Source organism: Pelodiscus sinensis, chromosome 3 (assembly GCF_052426305.1).
Source record: "Pelodiscus sinensis isolate ZL-2025 chromosome 3, ASM5242630v1, whole genome shotgun sequence".
Classification (NCBI taxonomy): Eukaryota; Metazoa; Chordata; order Testudines; family Trionychidae; genus Pelodiscus; species Pelodiscus sinensis.
In genome coordinates, this window is record NC_143054.1 from 79,117,104 (window position 1) to 79,137,490 (window position 20,387).

Genomic DNA, 20,387 nt, shown 5'->3' on the forward strand with positions numbered 1-20,387 from the left:
AGCCCGGGATTTGAATTTCCCGGGCTTCATTTGCATCTTGCCGGGCGCCGCCATTTTTAAATCCTCGCTAGTTCAGACTCCGTGCCCGCGGCTACACATGGCACGGAGTAGGTACTTCGGATTAGGCTTCCTATTCCGAACTACTGGTACACCTCGTTCCACGAACTAGCGGGGATTTAAAAATGGCGGCACCTGGCAAGATGCAAATGAAGCCCGGGAAATTCAAATCCTGGGCTTCATTTGCAACTTCGGTTGCCTACATTAACCACCCTAGTTCGAACTAGGATGGTAGTGTAGACATACCCAGGATGGTTAAACAATGGAATAAATTGTGTTGGGAGGTTGTGGAATCTCCATCACTGGAGATATGTAAGAGCAGGTTAGATAAACATCTGTCAGGGGTGATCTAGATGGTGCTTGGTCCTGCCATGAGTACAGCGGACTGCACTTAATGACCTATTGAGGTCCCTTCCAATTCTAGCATTTTATGATTCTATGTTCACAGACAAAACTTCTTCCAAGAATCCAGAAGCACTCACACCACTGCTATGGGGCACTGGCTCTGAGCAAAGCTAATCACCATTACATCCTTTGTCTTTACAATGCCATTGAGGACAGGACATTAAAGTGTTAAAGCTGCCGTGGTGTACTTGTACCTCCCAAGTTATTCCACAAAGTTCCCGGTTACTGATCAGAGACAGCTTTGACAAGTTTACTGTTGAAGCCCAGCGAAATAGAAAATTAAAACAAAACAGCCTAGAGAATAAAAAAATCATTCAGACTTGTGAAATTCTTATTAATCTAAGTTTGAGTGACACAGGTTTCTTTCTGTAATATATTTGGCTAAAATCAGCCCAGATTTACCCCAGATTCTGCTGGCATAAACACAGATACAGGACCTCAGCAACAGGATGGCTTTTGGAGAAAGCTACACTAGTGAAAAGCAACTACAAATTCCCTTCTCCAAGGCTGCCAACATGCATCCAGCACAGCCCAAAATGGGAGAAGTCCTGACCAGAAAGGGGACAAGGCCAGATCATCTTCCATTGATGAGGCTGCCATGTGGTCTCAAGAACAAATAAGCTTCTCTCCTCTGGCAGAAACCCAGAAGAGGACAAGTGGAGATTGTACTGCCTTACCACCCTCACGTTCTCCACCCCGTTGGGGTTCAGTGGTTCCAGCTGGCAGAGAGGTGTAATTTACACCTCCCTGGGCAAGCAATAATGAAGCTGAACCATGAGTTTAAATCTGATAGTGAACCCTTAATGATGACCTATATTTTCCCCAGTTGGAGTCCCGTTCTTTGAAACTGAACAAAGGAAGGGAGAAACACTATGGCTGAGGTATACCAAAATATTGCCGGTAAGAATATACCTGTACTGTTCATGGTCTTAACCAAGAGAATCCCCATGACCATGAATGGGGAAATACTTTACATGAATGGAAAAATACTGTTTTGGGAGGCACACACCAGTGTAATTGCAGAACCTTAGGGTTTCAATACAATACATTGACATTTCACAATGTGAAGATGTCCTAGATTATGGTTCACAACACAACAGTAGAATACATGCACTTAAGCTGGCAATTTTAGAATAAATCAAAATGTGCCTTTTTTTACATGCTGTCTTGGATAACAAGGTTAAACAGAGGATCTATTAAGAAAAGCAGTGACAATTTAAATAAATCACATGTTTTTGCTGAAGATTATGCTGTGATTTTCTCCAATTATTCTTGACATTTCACCCATTCATATTGTGATCTGAGTTAATAATGGAAGGGAAAAAAAGGCTCGTCTCCTTGTTTATTCTTTGTTCCCAAGGAGAGAAGCAGTTTATAAAGATAAGTTTTTTTGTTATTTAAATTAATTTTACTGAAGTTGTTTATTTCCTTGTTTGAGTTTCTAAAAATATTGCAACAATTGTAATGCTTCTTTGAGATGTCTATTCAATTCACTGTGATTTGTACTAGAATTCATTGCTAAATGGGCACAGGTGTTGATGATGAACATACCGTACCAGAATGAGTCAAAATCAATCACGGTTCAATAAAGACACACTAAATCAGCTCTTTTAACATGTAATAAAAATGCCATTTTAGATCACTACTAATGTAGGTGTGTATATATAGTACAGAAAATGTATTTTGAGCAACTACACAATTTTAAAATAGTATGTTAGAAAATGCACTTTAATCATTGTTAGTTTTTCCGATATCCTAATTATTTAAAAAATAGTAATTGCATTAAGGACATATTTTGCTTTCTAGCAAAAAGGCAAACTAAGGCACTAAAATACAGCTTGTAAACAGTCTTATAACAAGAAATTGTTGAGCAGTGTACAATGAAAATGACTTCTCTTTTCCAATAAATTCAGAAATTTACCTCAGGAGTAATTTATGGAAAGTGGATGTCATTAAGCTATATTTCAGAGAAAACTATCTGATGTTTCTCTGGGAATCAAAAATATTTCCTACCTGTTTTCAGGATGAGAAAATTGTGAAATTATCTCAAGCTTCCTCCCTTCCTTCCCCCCGCACTAAATACTCCAAGGGCAACACTTGAAGCCCAAATATTGTTAGGTGTGTTTCTGCTGTGCTGGAAGAACAATCAGCAGAGTCTTCAGAGGGCACTACAGACATCCTCCACTCTTCAAAAGAGAAAAGAGGGGAAGTCAGTTTTGCAATGTACCCACTGATCATTCTTCTTTAGCATATGTACGATGTGCATGCCTCAGGTGGCACATGAATAGGATTCATCACAAAATTAGGTCTGTGACTGGATCATTAGCTTTCCCAGCTTGGGCCTGGTACTAATGGGGAGTGCAATGTGAATGCGGGTCCATGTGGCCCAACGTAGGAGCAAAAGCAAAGGTCTAGCAGACAGCTATGCAATTAATAACCTAGAAACACACTTTATGGTTGAGGATTGCTTCCTTCATTCCCACTGTGTTTCAGTGCTTTTTGTTTGGAGCTAAGTCCTTTCATAACACATTATTTTATCTAGTTCTCTCAACTACTGGAATCAAAATAGTTGACTACCCTCAGTTGGGAGTCTCACTCCTGTTCTGTTTTCTTTGTGACAAACATCATCTCCTTAGAAAGGATGAGGATGGAGTCAGATAAATCACACCAAGAGTGCTCTTCCTGAGGTCAAACAAGGCTCTTGCCTCAAATTCAGAGCTCTTGAAAAATGTAACATAGATTGAGAAGGACAGACTAGAGGACTATAATAAGTAGGCTCTTGGAAAGGTGGGGCGCTTGAGAATGGGTTAGTGGTTTAAGCAGCCCCCTGAGACATCTAAGTTCAATTCCCTGTTCTACCACAAACTTTGTCTGAGCTTGAGCAAATCACTTAGGCTACGTCTACACTGGCCCCTTTTCCGGAAGGGGCATGGTAATTTTTGAGATCGCAATAGGGAAATGCGCGGGGGATTTAAATATCCCCCGCGGCATTTAAATAAAAATGTCCGCCGCTTTTTTCCGGCTTTTAGAAAAGCCGGAAAAGAGCGTCTACACTGGCCCCGATCCTCCGGAAAAAGCGCCCTTTTCCGGAGGATCTTATTCCTACTTTGAAGGGCGCTTTTTCCGGAGGATCGGGGCCAGTGTAGACGCTCTTTTCCGGCTTTTCTAAAAGCCGGAAAAAAGCGGCGGACATTTTTATTTAAATGCCGCGGGAGATATTTAAATCCCCCGCGCATTTCCCTATTGCGATCTCAAAAACTACCATGCCCCTTCCGGAAAAGGGGCCAGTGTAGAGGTAGCCTTATTGTCTCTATACCTTAGTTCCCAGTGCATAAAATGAGGATAATAGCATTTCCCCTACCTCACAGGTTGTAGTGAGAATACATACATTAAAGATTGTGAAGTGCTCAGATACTATGATAAGGAATGTGTCTAAGATGCAATGACAACCCTTCCCTTTCCTCTTGCAGGTGTGCACTCTGGAGCCTCCCACTGGCTCTCAAATTCACCACAGCAGATTCAGAAGTTATATGTATGATACTGTAAGTTAGATTTCTTCATAGATGCATAGACCTAAACTTCTATAGACGCATAAGACTTTTCTTAAATCTACTTACACCTCAGCAAATTGGTGTAGGTAAATGTAACGTAATCCAAGATGGTAATAATTTGCCAAAATTTGGGTGGCAATGATGTAAATTACCTCATCTGAGACTTTCTCTGGATTTACCTAGACCAGGGGTGGGCAAGATATGGCCCAGAGGCCAGGTCCAGCCCACTGAGCCTTTTAATCCAGCCCATGGCTGGCTGCTCCTTATGGCTCTCTGTGTTGAGGGGTGGGTGGGTGGACTTTGTATGCTGCCTCCACCTTCAGCAAAAGCTCTCAACTCCTATTGGCTGGAAAGTGGCCATTGGGAATGGAGAGATTTTGCTGGGCATGTGGGCACTGCAGCACAATTTCTCAGCTCCCAGCCAATAGGAGCTAAGAGATTTTATTGGGGGCATAGGCAGCACATAATGCCTCCCCCCACAATGCAGAGAGCCACATGGAACAGCCAGTCGCTGTGAGTGCTCTGGGGTTGCTGGCAGGTAGGGAAGCCTGCCTGAGAGTGCTCCTGGCCAGGAGCAGCTTTGGTAAGTGCTTCTTGGCCAGAGTCTGCCTCTGGCACCCCACTGCCTCCCACAACTCCCTCCCAGACTCTGCACCCCCTCCTACACTCCTTCCCAAAGCTGGAATCCTCTCCTGCATCCATACCCCCTCCTGGACCCTGCACCCCAATCTCCTACCCCAGGTCACCACCCAAACCCTCTACACCTTCCTTCCACATCCGGTCACAGTTTCCTCACAGACCCTGTACCCACTCCTACATCCATCCCCCAGTCCATAATCCTTTTCTTCACCCATACCCCTCCCAGACCTGCACCCCAAACCCCTCTTTCACTCAAACTCTCTTTCAGACTCTACACCATCTTCTGCATCCCAAATCCCACAGAAAAGTGAGGCCCTTGACAACTTACCAAAATCTTGGAGTGCCCCGCCATCAAAAATGATTGCCCACCGCTGAATTAAGGTCAGTGTTGTTAGTTGGACACAGTGTCACTGTAGACACTATTACTTTCATCAACTGCTAGTGGACTCCAGCAACTGTCCCACAATACCCCACCCTGGCTGCTCTAGTCATCATTATAGACTCCATTGCTTAGCAACCAGCTGGCCAGTGATTTTTGAAATTAAATTTTCTGGTTGCAATTTTGCCCAGCTTGAAGCCCTCACCTAGCAACTACTCAGTTGACCGTGCTAGCTGCACGTCTGCAGCCATAGCTCAAATCCAGCCACATAAACACCAAATATCTACAAGCAGATCTCTTGGGGCATGGAAGAGAAGGGTTACAAGAGGGACCAGGCAGCAGTGCTGCATGAAAGCCAAGGAGCTGCAGCAAGAGTACCAGAAGGCAAGGAAAGCTAAAAATTGCTCAGGTGTGGAGCTGCAGACCTGCCACTTTTACAAAGAGCTGCATGCCATCCTCAGACAACTCCTTCCTCCAAAAAGCCATACTGATACTTTGAAGGAGCCTGAGTTAAAGGCCTCCTGCACTGAATAGTGAGGAGGAGGAGGAGAAAGTGGAGGAAGAAAAGGAGCAGTAGTATGAGGTACAGGCAATTGCGGGTCCAGCTGCATGGTGAGCCAGGATATATTTTTTACTCCAATATAGTCCAGATAGTCCCTACAGTCCAGCATGGGCAAGAAGGAACCTCTGGTAAGTATACTGCTTACTTGAAAATTAAAGAGAGGGAACCCCTCCATCCTCCAAAAGAGCAGGGCACATCTCTTAATTTGCTCTTTTTTACTTATGCTAGAAAGAAACAACCAATAGAGGCAGAGATGCTGTCTGCTTCTCACCCATCTCTAAAGTTGGGGGAGGGAGGCAGAAGAACAATTTGTTTATGTGCACTGGAATGTCCTGTGAATCCTCCATAGAGATCTGAATGAAACTTTCCTGCAGGTAGTTTGCAATCCTCTGCTGTAGGTTTCTGGGGTGGGAGCCTTTTTTTCCCCACTAAGGTATGGCACCTTTCCACATCACTCAGCAATTACTTCAGTGGGAACTATTGCAATACACAGGCTAGCAGCACATGATCCAGGGCAGCAGACAGATGCTTGCAGGAGCGGTTTCCTTTCAGCTTCCATTATCCTCAGGAATGAGATATTGGCTAAAATCACATCCACCTGTAGAAAATTGATGCCAGTGGTTTTTGTTTGTTTGTTTTTTGATTGTCCGATAGCCATATACCCATGCCTGTGAACTATCCCCCCTCATTTTTCCAATTCACCTCCATCTCCAGGACTGTACTCATCACGACTGGTGCTGTGACAACCAACGTGCTATATAAATCCCAAGGAGAAATGAGGATGTAGAGTGTATAACTTGTGTGAATCAAAGGGAGTAAGTTCAATATCCTAAGCTGCGATTTGCCTCATAAATACAATGGCAACAGTACTTTTGTGTATTGTATCTTCAGTTGTTGCACATATGGCTTTGAGGATCTCTCCATCCACACCAGAATAGCTAAGCCAGATAAGGTAAAGCAAGAGGTCTAAGGATGGCATGTTCCAAGAGAGTCTGCAAGTTTCTGCTGCTTTAGATAATGAGCATAGGGCTTGGAGTATCACTCTTGCAGACAGAATGTCCAGGGATAGAGCAAAGAGGAGAAAGGCACAAGAAAAGGAGAGGAATGTGCAGCAGAGACTTTTGCGCTTCTTAGGCTGCAGAGAAGCGGCAGACTGTGATGGACCACTAGGTTCAGCAATCCCCTGTTCACCTCCCTCTGCAGCCCCCATAGGCTACATCTACAGGGCAGTGCTATTTTGGGATACCGGAGGTATCTATTAATAGCTATTCCGAAATAGCTATTCTGTATCTTTTGAGCATACCCATTATTTCAAAATATAACGGTGTCTCTGATGTCTCATAAACTTCATTCCATGAGCAGTAAGGGATGTTTCAAAATAGTGATTTATTTTGAAATAAGTGCTGTGTAGACAATGCCATATTTCAAAATAAGCTATTTTAGCTATGCTTAGCTCAGATTGTGTAGCTTATTTCGAGCTATGGGTGCAGTGTAGGCGCACCCACAGAGAGCTTTATATTGGGACCTCCAGGTCCCTACAGTTCCTCTCAACATTCCTTGGGGCCTCAGGGACTATTGTTCTACTCCACCACTCTTCCCCAGAGGACATTAAAGACATGCACAGTGGCTCATACACTGACCTGCAATGGAAGTGACCGCTCTTTCCCTTCATAAGGTTTTTTATTTAAATTTGTCAAGTTGTATTACATTATAAATGTTTTTCTATTTGCATCGTTATGAAATAAAAAGTCTGTTTTCAGAAACAATTAATATTTATTGGTTCACAACGTATTCTGGCTGGAGCGGACATCGTTTACAGACAGTATTAAACGATGCATTGACAATATCATTTACACAGACAGCATTCACCAAAGGGATCACACAGCTAGGGCTGCAAAAAAACCAGCACGCTGCCGCCCCAAACAAACTCCATTTTCCAGCATGCATCGCTCCTCGCCGTGTGGCAGGCGGAGGTGGCGCTTTGCATGCTGGGGCTTGTAGGCCTTGTAGGAGAAGGCTGGGCCCGGAACGAAGGGAGAGTGGGCGGGGCCACGCACGGCGGCAGCAGCCTGGCCGGGGAAGGGGACGAAAGATGGCGGCGCCCGTGTCGCCCTTGGTTACCGCGGCCCGGCACGCCGCCCGCCTGCTGCCGGCCCGGGCCGCGGCCCCGTGGAGAGGTCAGTGCCGGCCGCAGAGGAGGCGGGGAGTCCGGGCTGAGTGCAGGCCGCTGGGGAATCCCGGGCAGCTCCTGCCTTTGCCCGAATCCGCTGGGGAGGCTGCTGGGCCGGCGGCGCCCCACGTTGGGCAGCTCTCCGCGGGGAGCCTGCGTGGCCCTGCCCCGCCGGAGATGGAGGGGGATGCGAGGCGGTGTGTGCTCGCTCCCCTGGCTCTAGGGGTCTGATGCGCGGGGGGGGGGGGGGGAGGACTTGTGCCTGCGGCTGGGAGTAAGGCGAGCGGCGCTGCCCTCTGCCCACCCCCGTCTGCTGAGACAGAAGCGGGGTCCGGAGCTTCTCCCTTGTCAGAGCAGCAGTTACGTTGCTGGGATGGAAGCAGCCAGCCAGCAGCTGAGTCGCCGGGAGGTTCAGTTCAGTCCTTGGGGCAAAGAGGAGAGCGCGAGCCCGGAGCAAAGGACAGTGTCTCCTTCCCCGGCAGTGGAAAGAATGCGCCTCTGTGCAACTGAACTGGCACTTGGTGGTTGGGCAGCTGTAGCGAGCTCACAAGGAACAAACTGTTTCTCGCTCAGTGTCTCATCATAGTTACCTGCACCTGCCCTCACCTCCTTTCCAGGGGACGTTTCCTGGCATGTGCCAAACACAAAAGGAGATGAGGGTTCTAAACTTATACATTCGGAGTCCTTGTCTGTACTGGAGAAATTTACTAACACAAATAGCACTTGCTCCTCCTCAATTGATTGAAATACATCTCTGTCCAAACACAAATGCTTCAATTGGTTATCAGGGCAGCTCATCATTGAGTTACCCTTGTAATTTGTAAAGGTAAAACTCTGATCTCCTCTCAATCAACTTGAGTGCTCCTGTGGTCACCTTCCACTGACACAATCAAGGGCTGTCAGAGTTGACCATACACAGTCTGTCAACCTGACTGCTCCCTCTGCTGGCAAACATCCTTAGTTCACCGCTGAGTTGCCTTTCTACTCCTTGACATGCGGTCTTTAGAACCCCTCCCTAGAAATGTCTCTGCTATAGGCCTCCCTTTTCTTGATACCCCTGCTCTGTTTTGCAGGTCTGGATCTAGTTATGGTGCAATAAGTGAAGCTGCGTTCTCTACCTCCTAATATATTTGTACCTCCCCCCCAGTACAACCTCAAGCTCTGTAACTCCTTAGCAGGTGATCACTCATAGTCTGCCAGCTACAAATTGAGGTCTAACAAATGATAGGTAGGTTGTCAAATTTAGACTATTGACCAGCAAGCTGCAGATTGATCATCAGTTGGGGTTGCTGCAAGAGATGAGGAACTTTACTCTTCACCGCCTTTTGTCAGATTTGGAGAACAAAAACTGGTAACTAAATAGCGGAGTAATAAATAAGAATAAGGACAGACCAGTTTGATGAATAATCTGGATTGCTTGGTAAACTGGTCTTATATGAATAGCACGTCTATTAATACAGTCAGATGTAACATCATGTAGTAGAAACAAAGAAGATAGAGCACATTTATGGGATAGGGGATTATACTGCAGAAAGCATTGATTCTGGAAAGGACTTAGGCATCGTGGTGGGCAAAACAATCAGTCTTGACTTCCCACAGTATTATGCTTTGGTTAAGGGGACTGACATGATCATTGGAAGCAGGGAAGATTGAGTAGAAGGAGGTTAGTAATACCTTTATAAACAGCATTAGTGAGAGAATTCCTGGAATATTATACACAGTGCTGGTGAAAAATTGGAAAGGGTTTAGAAAAGAGCTATGAGAATGATTAAAAGTCTGGAAAACATGCTTTACAATGAGAGTTGTAAGAAGTTCAATCCTGTTTAGCTTAACCAAGAGAAAAGTTAAGTAATGATTTGATCATGATTTGCGAATATCTTCCTGGAGAGAAGTCTTGTCATTATAGATGAAAAATTTGATTGCTGTGAAATAATATGCAAATATTCAGTGTGTGCAATATAGCTTGATCAGTATGTTGCTTCCTGCAAATATGAGTCCTGTGCATTGCCACAAAGAAAATAGAGCTGGCAGACCATCTAGATAATAATCACTGCACTGCGGGACAGTAGACCCTTTTGTACTGCTGGGCTATGACTACACGGCCCAGTCTTGTGCAAGAATATAGGCAAATGAAGCGCAGCAATGAATATTGCCGCGTTTCATTTGCATACTTAGTGAGCTGCCATTTTTGCGCAAGGAGCTTTTGCACAAGAAGGAGCAGTCTACACTGCTCCTTGCGCAAAAATCCCCTCTTGTGCAAAGAGCCCTTCTCCCTGAAAATAAGCCGCTTGCGCAAAAGGGCGGCTCATTTGCATATGAGCTGCCATTTTGCATATGAGCCACCTACCCAGGTGGTAGAAGAGGATGAGGATTTTTTTAAACTACTAACAAAATCATCCAAAGCCCAAGATTTGATGGTGATGGGGGACTTCAGCTATCCAGATATATGTTGGGAAAATAACACTGCGGGGCACAGACTATCCAATAAGTTCTTGGACTGCATTGGAGACAACTTTTTATTTCAGAAGGTTGAAAAAGCTACTGGGGGGAAGCTGTTCTAGATTTGATCCTAACAAACAGTGAGGAACTGGTTGAGAATTTGAAAGTGGAAGGCAGCTTGGGTGAAAGTGATCATGAAATCAGAGTTCACAATTCTAAGGAAGGGTAGAAGGGAGAACAGCAAAATAGAGACAATGGATTTCGGGAAGGTGGATTTTGGTAAGCTCAGAGAGCTGATAGGTTAGGTCCCATGGGAATCGAGACTGAGGGGAAAAACAACTGAGGAGAGTTGGCAGTTTTTCAAAGTGACATTGTTAAGGGCCCAAAAGCAAGCTATTCCGATGTGTCGGAAAGATAGAAAATATGGCAAAAGACCACATTGGCTTAACCACGAGCTCTTGCATGATCTAAAAATAAAGAGGGAGTCATATAAAAAATGGAAGATAGGACAAATTACAAAGGATGAATATAGGCAAACAGCACAGGAATGCAGGGGCAAGATTAGAAAGGCAGGGCACAAAATGAGCTCAAACTAGCTACGGGAATAAAGGGAAACAAGAAGACTTTTTATAAAGACATTAGAAGCAAGAGGAAGACCAAGGAGAGGGTAGGCCCAATGGTCAGTGAGGAGGGAGAAACAGTAACAGGAAACTTGGAAATAGCAGAGATGCTCAATGACTTCTTTATTTCCGCCTTCACTGAGAAGTCTGTAGGAATGCCTAATATAGTGAATACTAGTGGGAAGGGGGTAGTTTTAGAAGGTAAAATAAAAAAAGAACAAGTTAAAAATCACCTTGAAAAGTTAGATGACTGCAAGTCACCAGGGCCTGATGAAATGCATCCTAGAATACTCAAGGAGCTGATAGAGGAGGTTTCTGAGCCTCTAGCTATCATCTTTGGAAAATCATGGGAGACAGGAGAGATTCCAGAGGACTGGAAAAGGGCAAATATAAAAAGGGAAATAAGAACAACCCAGGAAACTATAGACCAGTAAGTTTAACTTCTGTGCCAGAGAAGATAATGGAGCAAGTAATTAAGGAAATCATCTGTAAACACTTGGAAAGTGGCAAGGTGATAGGGAACAGCCAGCATGGATTTGTAAAGAACAAATCATGTCAAACCAATCTGATAACTTTCTTTAATAGGATAACGAGTCTTGTGAATAAGGGAGAAGCGGTGGATGAGGTATACTTAGACTTTAGTAAGGCGTTTGATACTGTCTCACATGATATTCTTATCAATAAACTAGGTAAATACAACTTTGATGGGGCTACTATAAGGTGGGTGCATAACTGGCTGGATAATCGTACTCAGAGAGTAGTTATTAATGGTTCACAATCCTGCTGGAAAGGCATAACAAGTGGGGTTCCGCAGAGGTCTGTTTTGGGACCAGCTCTGTTCAATATCTTCATCAACAAATTAGATATTGGTATAGAAAGTACGCTTATTAAGTTTGCAGATGACAATAAGCTGGGAGGGGTTGCAACTAATCTGGAGGATGGGGTCATAATTCAAAATGACCTGGACAAATTGGAGAAATGGTCTTAGGTAAATAGGATGAAGTTTACTAAAGACAAATGCAAAAGTGCTCCACTTATGAAGGAACAATCAGTTTCATACATCCAGAATGGGAAGCGACTGTCTGGGAAGGAGTACGGCAGAAAGAGATCTAGGGGTCATAGTGGATCACAAGCTGAATATGAGTCAGCAGTGTGATGCTGTTGCAAAGAAAGCAAACGTGATTCTGGGATGGATTAACAAGTGTGTTGTGAGCAAGACATGAGAAGTCATTCTTCTGCTGTACTCTGCGCTGGTTAGGCCTCAGTATTGTGTCTAGTTCTGGGCACTGCATTTCAAGAAAGATGTGGAGAAATTGGAGAGGGTCCAGAGAAGAGCAACGAGAATGATTAAAGGTCTAGAAAACGACCTATGAGGGAAGACTGAATGAATTTGGTTTGTTTAGTTTAGAAAAGAGAAGATTGAGGGGGGACATGATAGCAGTTTTCAGATATCTAAAAGAGTGTCGTAAGGAGGAGGGAGAAAACTTGTTCATCTTGGCCTCTCAGGATAGAACAAGAAGGTTAGACATTAGGAAAAAGTTCCTAACTGTCAGGGTAATCAAACACTGGAATAAATTGCCCAGGGAGGTTGTGGAATCTCCATCTGTGGAGATATTTAAGAGTAGGTTAGATAAATGTCTATCAGGGATGATCTAGACAGTATTTGGTCCTGCCATGAGGGCACAGGACTGGACTCGATGACCTCTCGAGGTCCCTTCCAGTCCTAGTATTCTATGATTCTATATGTCGCCATGCCTCATTTGCACATGTTCTTGCACAAGACTGGGAGGTGTAGACATAGCCGCTGAGTTATTAAACCAGCAATTTCTGTCTACATTGCGTGAGTGAAGACTGGCATAATGGAAGACCATACAGCAGTTAACCTTGTAGAAAGGAAGTCTGATGTAAACTGTCCCTTTGCATCATTATGAGCAATTTTTGTCCACATATGTGATGGGCCAACTTTTTTTTTTTTTTATTTGTTCCATTGTCCCATAGCAGCATAGGAGATCACATCCACATCTTTTTTCAGAATGATACAGAGGAAGAGAATGTTGGGTTCTGCTATGTTATACCTACCGGTTTTAGCATGAGTGGAAAGCATTATAAGCAAGGCCCCATGTATTCTAACCCCTAAGAATGCTGTAGGCTTCCCATCCTATCTTTCTTTCCTTACGCTCCTCCTCATTAACCTCTCTTTTGCCTCTGTCTCTTCCTTGTCACAATACAAGCAAGCTTTAATGTTTGCCATTTTAAAGACAAATACAATCCACACCATTGACTTTCCTTGCCTGTTTGACTACTATCCCTTTTCCCTTTCCTCTTTCTTCTCTGAGTTCACTGAATGCACTGTTACAACCATTTTCTGGAGTTGCTCTTTTCCAATTTTATTTGAGGCTTTCTCCAATCCTGATTCTGTTTCTTTCACTCAACTTAAACTGCTCTTGCCAAAGTCTCTAATGCCCTCTTTCTAGCAAAAACTCAAAACCTAGCACTTCATCATAATTCTTTGACTTGTCACTCATGCGTACAAAGTCACACTCTTCTTGGATTCTTGTCCTCTTTTGACTTCTGTGACTGTCCTTTCTTGGTTCTCCTTCTGCCTCTGTAATTACTGCTTTGGTAGTGGATCCTTCAGACCTCTCCTGGCAATTTTCAGTTGGAATTCCAACTCTGTTCTTGGTTCCTTTCACTTGTCCCTTTATATCTTATATCTTTGCCCCATTCTCAAAGCTCCCACTGCTGCCTGCTGTGTCTGGTCTTCCTCCTCTCTTCCATCTCCCCACTCCACAGGTCCCTGCTACTTTCTGCATCTCTTTTGTGCAGGGGTTGGGGAGTGAAGAGGGATGAGTTGAGCTGGTGATGGGTAGGGAGATCTGGCCTGGGAGTACAGGCAGTCCCCGAGTTACGCGGATCTGACTTATGTTACGAACGGGGATTTCTCGCCCCGGAGAACTAGAGCAGCGGGACGCCTGGTCCCTCCGCCCGCCTTCTCCGGGGCGAGAAAAGCTGCTCCGGGTGCTGCAGACCAGGGAGACGCTGAGCAAAGCCACGGAGGACCCGGGCGGACCCGCGGCTTCCAGATCAGCTGAAAGCGCTGCGGGTCCGGCCCGGGTCCTCCACCGCTCTGCTCAGCGTCTCCCAAGGAGACGCTGAACAAAGCGGCGGAGCACCCGGGGCCGGACCCGCGCCGCTTCCAGCTGATCTGGAAGCGGCGCGGGTCTGGCCCCGGGTGCTCCGCCGCTTTGTTCAGCGTCTCCCTGGTCTCCTTGGGAGATGCTGAGCAGAGCGGCGGAGGACCTGGGCCGGACCCGCAGCGTTTTCAGCTGATCTGGAAGCCGCGGGTCCACCCGGGTCCTCCGCAGCTTTGCTCCACGTCTTCCTGGTCTGCTGGGGGGGGGGGATGCAGCTAGTGCCCCCCAGCAGACCAGGGAGACGTGGAGCAAAGCCGGGGGCCTGTGGTAGAGCAGGTGGTTCACTGCCCGTTGGTCCCGCAGCACCGCTCCTTGGCGCTACTGGACCAACCCAGCAGCACCCCAGCTGCTCTGCCCCAGGCGTCCTGATTCAGCCACTGCTGAAACTGATTAGCAGCGGCTGAATCAGGACTCCTGGGGCTGAGCAGCTGGGGTGCTGCCGGGTTGGTCCAGTAGCGCCAAGGAGCGGTGCTGCGGGACCAACTGGCAGCGCCCCACCTGCTCTACCACAGGCCCCGGGCTTTGCTCCACATCTCCCTGGTCTGCTGGCTCCCGCAGCAGACCAGGGAGACGGGGAGCAGCTTTTCTCGCCCCGGAGGAGGTGGGCGGCGGGACCAGGCATCCCGCCGCTCGAGTCCTCCGGGGCGAGAAAATCCCCATTCGTAACTGCGGATCCGACATAAGTCGGATCCGCGTAACTTGGGGACTACCTGTAAGTGGGAAATTTAATGTCCTGTGATTTATAGGAGGTCAGACTAGTTTATACTGGTACTTTCTGGCCTTGACCCGTATGAATGAAAGTGATTTTTTGGAGTAGATTTGAACCTGAAGATTAAAGGCTAAATATGTATTTATACCTTGATATATCTATTCCCAATTATAGTATTCATTTTGGAAAAATTCGCTAATATCCTTTTCCAAGTATGCTGTTTGGCACTGACACACTTATAAGATGAACATTTGGGCCTAAACCCAATGATTGAATCCTTTCATACAGAAAGATACTAAACCCGTTTGCATGTTTTGTTGTGATTCCTATTTCTTTAACTAACTGTTTCTTATCACTATTTTTCTTATAGTTAATGCTATATTAAAGCTATAATATGGGCATATAATGATAAGCATGCCATTTTAATGGCTGTTTAATACATATTAATGTCTAAAAAGGAATCTAGCTCAAATATTAATTTGGCCAGATGGACACATGAAAAGTGCTTTTCCTGACACCATTTTTCTCTCTCAGTAGTCAGTAAACATTTTAAATTAAAGAACTGTTTTTTCTTATGTAAAATACTGATTTAATTTAGCTACCAAATTTCAGGGCTTGACACATTTAATAAATGTCTTCTAGCCAGAGAACCATAGTTGCTAGTTGGAGAGCAATACAAAAGATGAAAAGGGGAAGCAGATTTACTAGGCTTTTGCCCTTGAGTAGTGTAAAAGATACTTTTCTCCACTTTACCTCTCCATATCTCAGAATATAGGAGAGTGCTGATATTCCTACAAAGTTGTTGTTCCTGAGTCCTTATGGAAATTGTATCTTTTCTGTCAGCTTCTAGCTAGTAAGAATCTTCTCAATTTGAAATGGCTCATAATTCTATCTGATTGCTGGAAAGAAAAAGTAACATTCTGCATACTTCAGCTATCACCTCCCACTTGCCGATCACAGTGATGAGTGGTGTTTGGGCTTGTCAATACAACTGGGGTGATGAATTCTATGCAGGTGTGATTGTTATGCATTAATTGGTCTGTGTAGACTCCTCTGCAGTTGCACTTTGACATAGTGCTGTTTGAAACAGTGCTTCATGGGAACTTTAGTGTGTACCAGCAGGTTCTACATAGACCAATTAAGAAATCATGTCTCCCCCTTAGAATGTAATTATCCCATTGTGTAGATAAGCCCACAGGAAAAATTAATTCAAAACAAGTAAAAGTGTGATTTTTAAAGAATATTAGTTAAAACTGAATTAAAATAAACCAGATTATGACAACTTTAATTCTGAATTAATGTCCACATGGATTTAATGCAGTTTGACAAATCCACTTTAAATTTATACCTTTAGTTAATTCATTGTTCCCATGTAGACTCTACTTCTTTACCTCTCCTTCCTCTCACTGCAGCCAAGAGGTGGTTGTTGGTTCTCTACTCTCTGCGTACATTTTGGGTTGTTTCCTCTTTAGATGTGACTACCTCCCAAAGTCTGCCTCAGATGTGGACTACTGCTTTCACAAGCCACATCAGTGAAACTTGATCGGATATTGTCAGTTTCAGTGCTGCCACAAGGTTCTGAATAACAGCAGGAAAAATTGACAATGTTTTATTTAATTTTCACACCCTGCTGCTATAGGTTGGCAAAAACGGGAGGCTGGAATTGGCAAAACTTGAGAGACTGGAATTGCCAGTCATAAATGTAGGAAGATATCACTGTATTGTTTCATGTTTGATTTACAGTCAAATGATGATCTTTGCAACAGTAAACAATATTCTAAAAAAGAAAGATTAGACACTTCAGAAGTTGGTTGTAGGTTCTTCCTTTGCCTCCTTTGTCTACTTGCAAATGGATTTTTCAAGCCCTAGGTTAATGTATTCTTGTTTGCTTCAGGTTTAGTTTTTTATGTTCTTTTAGTAAGTGGTGTCTTTCACTTTATTTCATTATCAATATCTTCTGGCATGTTGATCAGTAATATTTGGGTAGTAGGCAGCCAGCAGGACAAGAAAATTGGCTGCATGCAATAAAATGAGATTACATTTGAATACATATGTTTTACGAAAAGAAATAAAAACACAGAAACAAACTGAAGGCAGTTCTCTAGAAATTAGTGAATTTAAGAAGAAAGGGTGACAGTGTATAATAAAACAAACAAGCTTGGAATCTAGCACTCTTGTGAAAAAAGCCAAATACACAGATTTAATGTAAAATTAGGAAACTATGATATGGTTTTGCACTCTGTTGTGACCATATCAGAAGTATTACATGTGATTCTCACCGTTTAAGAAGGATACTTTTGAATATGGAGGGAAAACAGAGAAACATGGTATACAGGCAGTCCCCGACTTACGCGGATCCGACTTACGTCGGATCCGCACTTACGAACGGGGCTTTCTCGCCCCGGAGGTCGAGGTAGCGGATTGCTACCTGCGAGCTCCGGGGCAAGAAAGCCCTGTTCATAAGCTGCTCCGGTGCCCCTGGTCTGCTGGAGACCGTCTCCAGCAGACCAGGGGCACCGGGCGGGTTCCCACGCTTCTGAGGCTTTGCCAGAGCAAAGCCTCAGAAGCGCGGGAACCGCCGCTGCTGCCGCTTGAGACCCGGTGCCTGTGGTCTGCTGGGGACGGTCCCCAGCAGACCACAGGCACCGGGACTGAAGCCGCAGCCGCGGGGGAGGGGTGTCCCGCGCCTCTGAGACTTTGCCAGAGCAAAGCCTCAGAGGCGCGGCACCCCGCTGCCACTGCTGCTCTGCTCCCCGTGTCCCTAGTCTGCTGGGGGGGGGGGGCACGGATAGTGTGCCCCCCCCCCCCAGCAGACCAGGCTTTTGTTTTGGACTCTGGAGGAGAGCAGCTGGGGCGCTGCGGATTGGTCCTGCAGCACCCGCTCTGGGCACTACTGGACCAACCTGGCAGCACCCCAGCTGCTCTGCCCCAGGTCCTGATTCAGCCGCTGCTGGTCAGTTTCAGCAGTGGCTGAATCAGGACGCCTGGGGCAGAGCAGCTGGGGTGCTGCTGGGTTGGTCCAGTAGCGCCGAGGAGCGGTGCTACTGGAGCAACCCAGCAGCACCCCAGCTGCTCTGCCCCAGGCGTCCCCAAGTCAGCCGCTGCTGAAACTGACCAGCGCTGACTACAGGAAGCCCGAGGCAGAGTTGCTCTGACCCAGGCTTCCTGGAATCAGCGCTCATCAGTTTCAGCAGCAGCTGACTTGGGGAAGCTTGGGGTTCTTAAGTTGAATCTGTATGTAAGTCAGAACTGGCGGTCAGTTTCAGCAGCGGCTGAATCTGGATGCCAGTTCCGACTTAGATACAGATTCAACTTAAGAACAAACCTACAGTCCCTATCTTGTACGTAACCCGGGGACTGCCTGTATAATACTAGGAGTATAGGATGTGACAGCAAGAACAGTGGACAGATCCCAATTTTTACACTATGGAAAGTAAAGGATTGCAGGGAAGTGATATATACCATGAGCGTTGTTGATATACTACAAAATGATAGAATAAGAAGTGTAAGAATAAGAAAGAGAGAACATTCTGGTGTACATTTGCTATATGTTTCTCATAATAATGAAGAATCTCCTTTTCTGTTATCTGTTTAATGACAGGTAATAGCAGAGAGGCAATGGTAATGATATGTGGATCATTCCTGGAAAATGCTATCTTAAAAAGGATGACTGAGTAATCTTTTCTGTCTCTGTGTATCACTTTATTGATGTAGGGTAGATGTTGCAGTGGAATAACACACATTTAGCTCCTGACCTCTCTCTGAATCTGTTTCTAGTGGGATTACATTGTTTCTTCTAGATACTGGAAGGAGTGCCAACACTAGACATGTCATTCAGGTTTTGGGGCTTAGCCAGGCCTCTTCTGTCAGGGTACGTCTACACTGCATCCCTAGTTCGAACTAGGGATGCAAATGGAGACAACCGAAGTAGTTAATGAAGCGGGGATTTAAATATCCCACGCTCCATTAACATGATCTCGCCGGCGCGCTAGTTCGAATCACAGCTGATTCGAACCAGGAAGTGCGCGCCAGGACGCGTTAGTTCGGACTAAAGCCCTTAGTCCGAACTAATGTTACTCCTCAAAAAATGAGGATTAACATTAGTTTGGACTAAGGGCGTTAGTCCGAACTAACGCGTCCCGGTGCGCACTTCCTGGTTCGAATCAGCTGTGATTCGAACTAGCGCGCCGGCGAGATCATGTTAATGGAGCGCGGGATATTTAAATCCCCGCTTCATTAACTACTTCGGTTGTCTCCATTTGCATCCCTAGTTCGAACTAGGGATGCAGTGTAGACGTACCCTCACACACCAGATCTTGTGCATCTCGTGGTGAAGATGCAGCAGTTCTCCTCTTTCATAAATCTCAGCTTTAAATGCTTATTTTAGTATAACTATAAGTGGTTCAGAAAAGGGCAACAAAAATTATTAGGGGTTTGGAATAAGTGCCAAATTAAGAGAGATTTCAAAGACTGGGGCTACGTCTACACTATGGGTTTTTTTGGTATCCCGGAAAAACTCTGCCACATCCAGGGAACGTGTCTGCAAAAAAAGCGGAAGAGCAGACGCGCTCTTTCAGAAGCCCTGTCTTCCTTCTCCCATGAGGAAGAAAGGCTCTTCCAAAAGAGGAGGCTTTTCTGAAATTTGGCCCAATGTAGACGGGCCAAATTTCGGAAAAGCCTCTTCCGAAAAAACTATCGAAAAAAGGTAGGCAAATTGCAGAGCGCAATTTGAGTACCTTTTTCCAATAGATCACTGTAGTGTAGACATAGCCTGGGACTTTTCAGCTTAGAACAGAGGAGTCCAAAGCGGGATAGGATAGAGGTCTGTAAAATCATGACAGGTATGGAGAAAGTGAATAAGGAAAAGTTATTTTCTTGTTTCCATAACATAAGAACGAGGGGTCACCAAATGAAATTAGTAAGTAGCAGGTATAAAACAAACAAAAGGAAGTTTTTCTTCAGATAGCGCGCACACAGCCTGTGGAACTTCTTGCCAGAGGTTGTTGTGAAGACCAGGACTCTGACAGAGTTCAAGAAAGAACTAGATAAATTCATGGGCTACGTCTACACTGGCCCCTTTTCCGGAAGGGGCATGTAAATTTCACGAGTCGTCGTAGGGAAATCCGCGGGGGATTTAAATATCCCCCGCGGCATTTAAATAAAAATGTCCGCCGCTTTTTTCCGGCTTTTAAAAAAGCCGGAAATGAGCGTCTAGACTGGCCCCGATCCTCCGGAAAAAGCGCCCTTTTCCGGAGGCTCTTATTCCTACTTCAAAGTGATTCAAAGTAGGAATAAGAGCCTCCGGAAAAGGGCGCTTTTTCCGGAGGATCGGGGCCAGTCTAGACGCTCATTTCCGGCTTTTTTAAAAGCCGGAAAAAAGCGGCGGACATTTTTATTTAAATGCCGCGGGGGATATTTAAATCCCCCGCGGATTTCCCTATGACGACTCGTGAAATTTACATGCCCCTTCCGGAAAAGGGGCCAGTGTAGACGTAGCCATGGAGTTTAGGTCCATCAATACTTATTACCCAGAATGGGTAGGAATAGTGTCCCTAGCCTTTCTTTGTCAGACACTGGAAATGGATGATTGGAGAGGGATCACTTGATGATGATTCCCTGCTCTGTTCACTCCCTCTGGGACATCTGGCATTGGCCATTGTTG

The 20,387-nt window shown here is 45.2% G+C and overlaps 1 protein-coding gene across 3 annotated transcripts in view; it reads left to right on the plus strand.

The window, feature by feature from the left end:
* Positions 1-7,603: 7,603 nt before the first annotated feature.
* AFG1L (AFG1 like ATPase) overlaps positions 7,604-20,387 on the plus strand; it is a 129,712-nt gene continuing 116,928 nt past the window's right edge. For 2 of the 3 annotated variants that reach the window (XM_075923093.2, XM_075923094.2), the window contains exon 1: positions 7,610-7,770. In XM_075923093.2, the coding sequence (XP_075779208.2) occupies positions 7,686-7,770 (85 nt within the window). In that variant the 5' untranslated portion in view covers positions 7,610-7,685. Of the gene's footprint in view, positions 7,771-20,387 lie in introns of all 3 variants that reach the window. The other variant, XM_075923095.2, reaches the window with a different exon arrangement.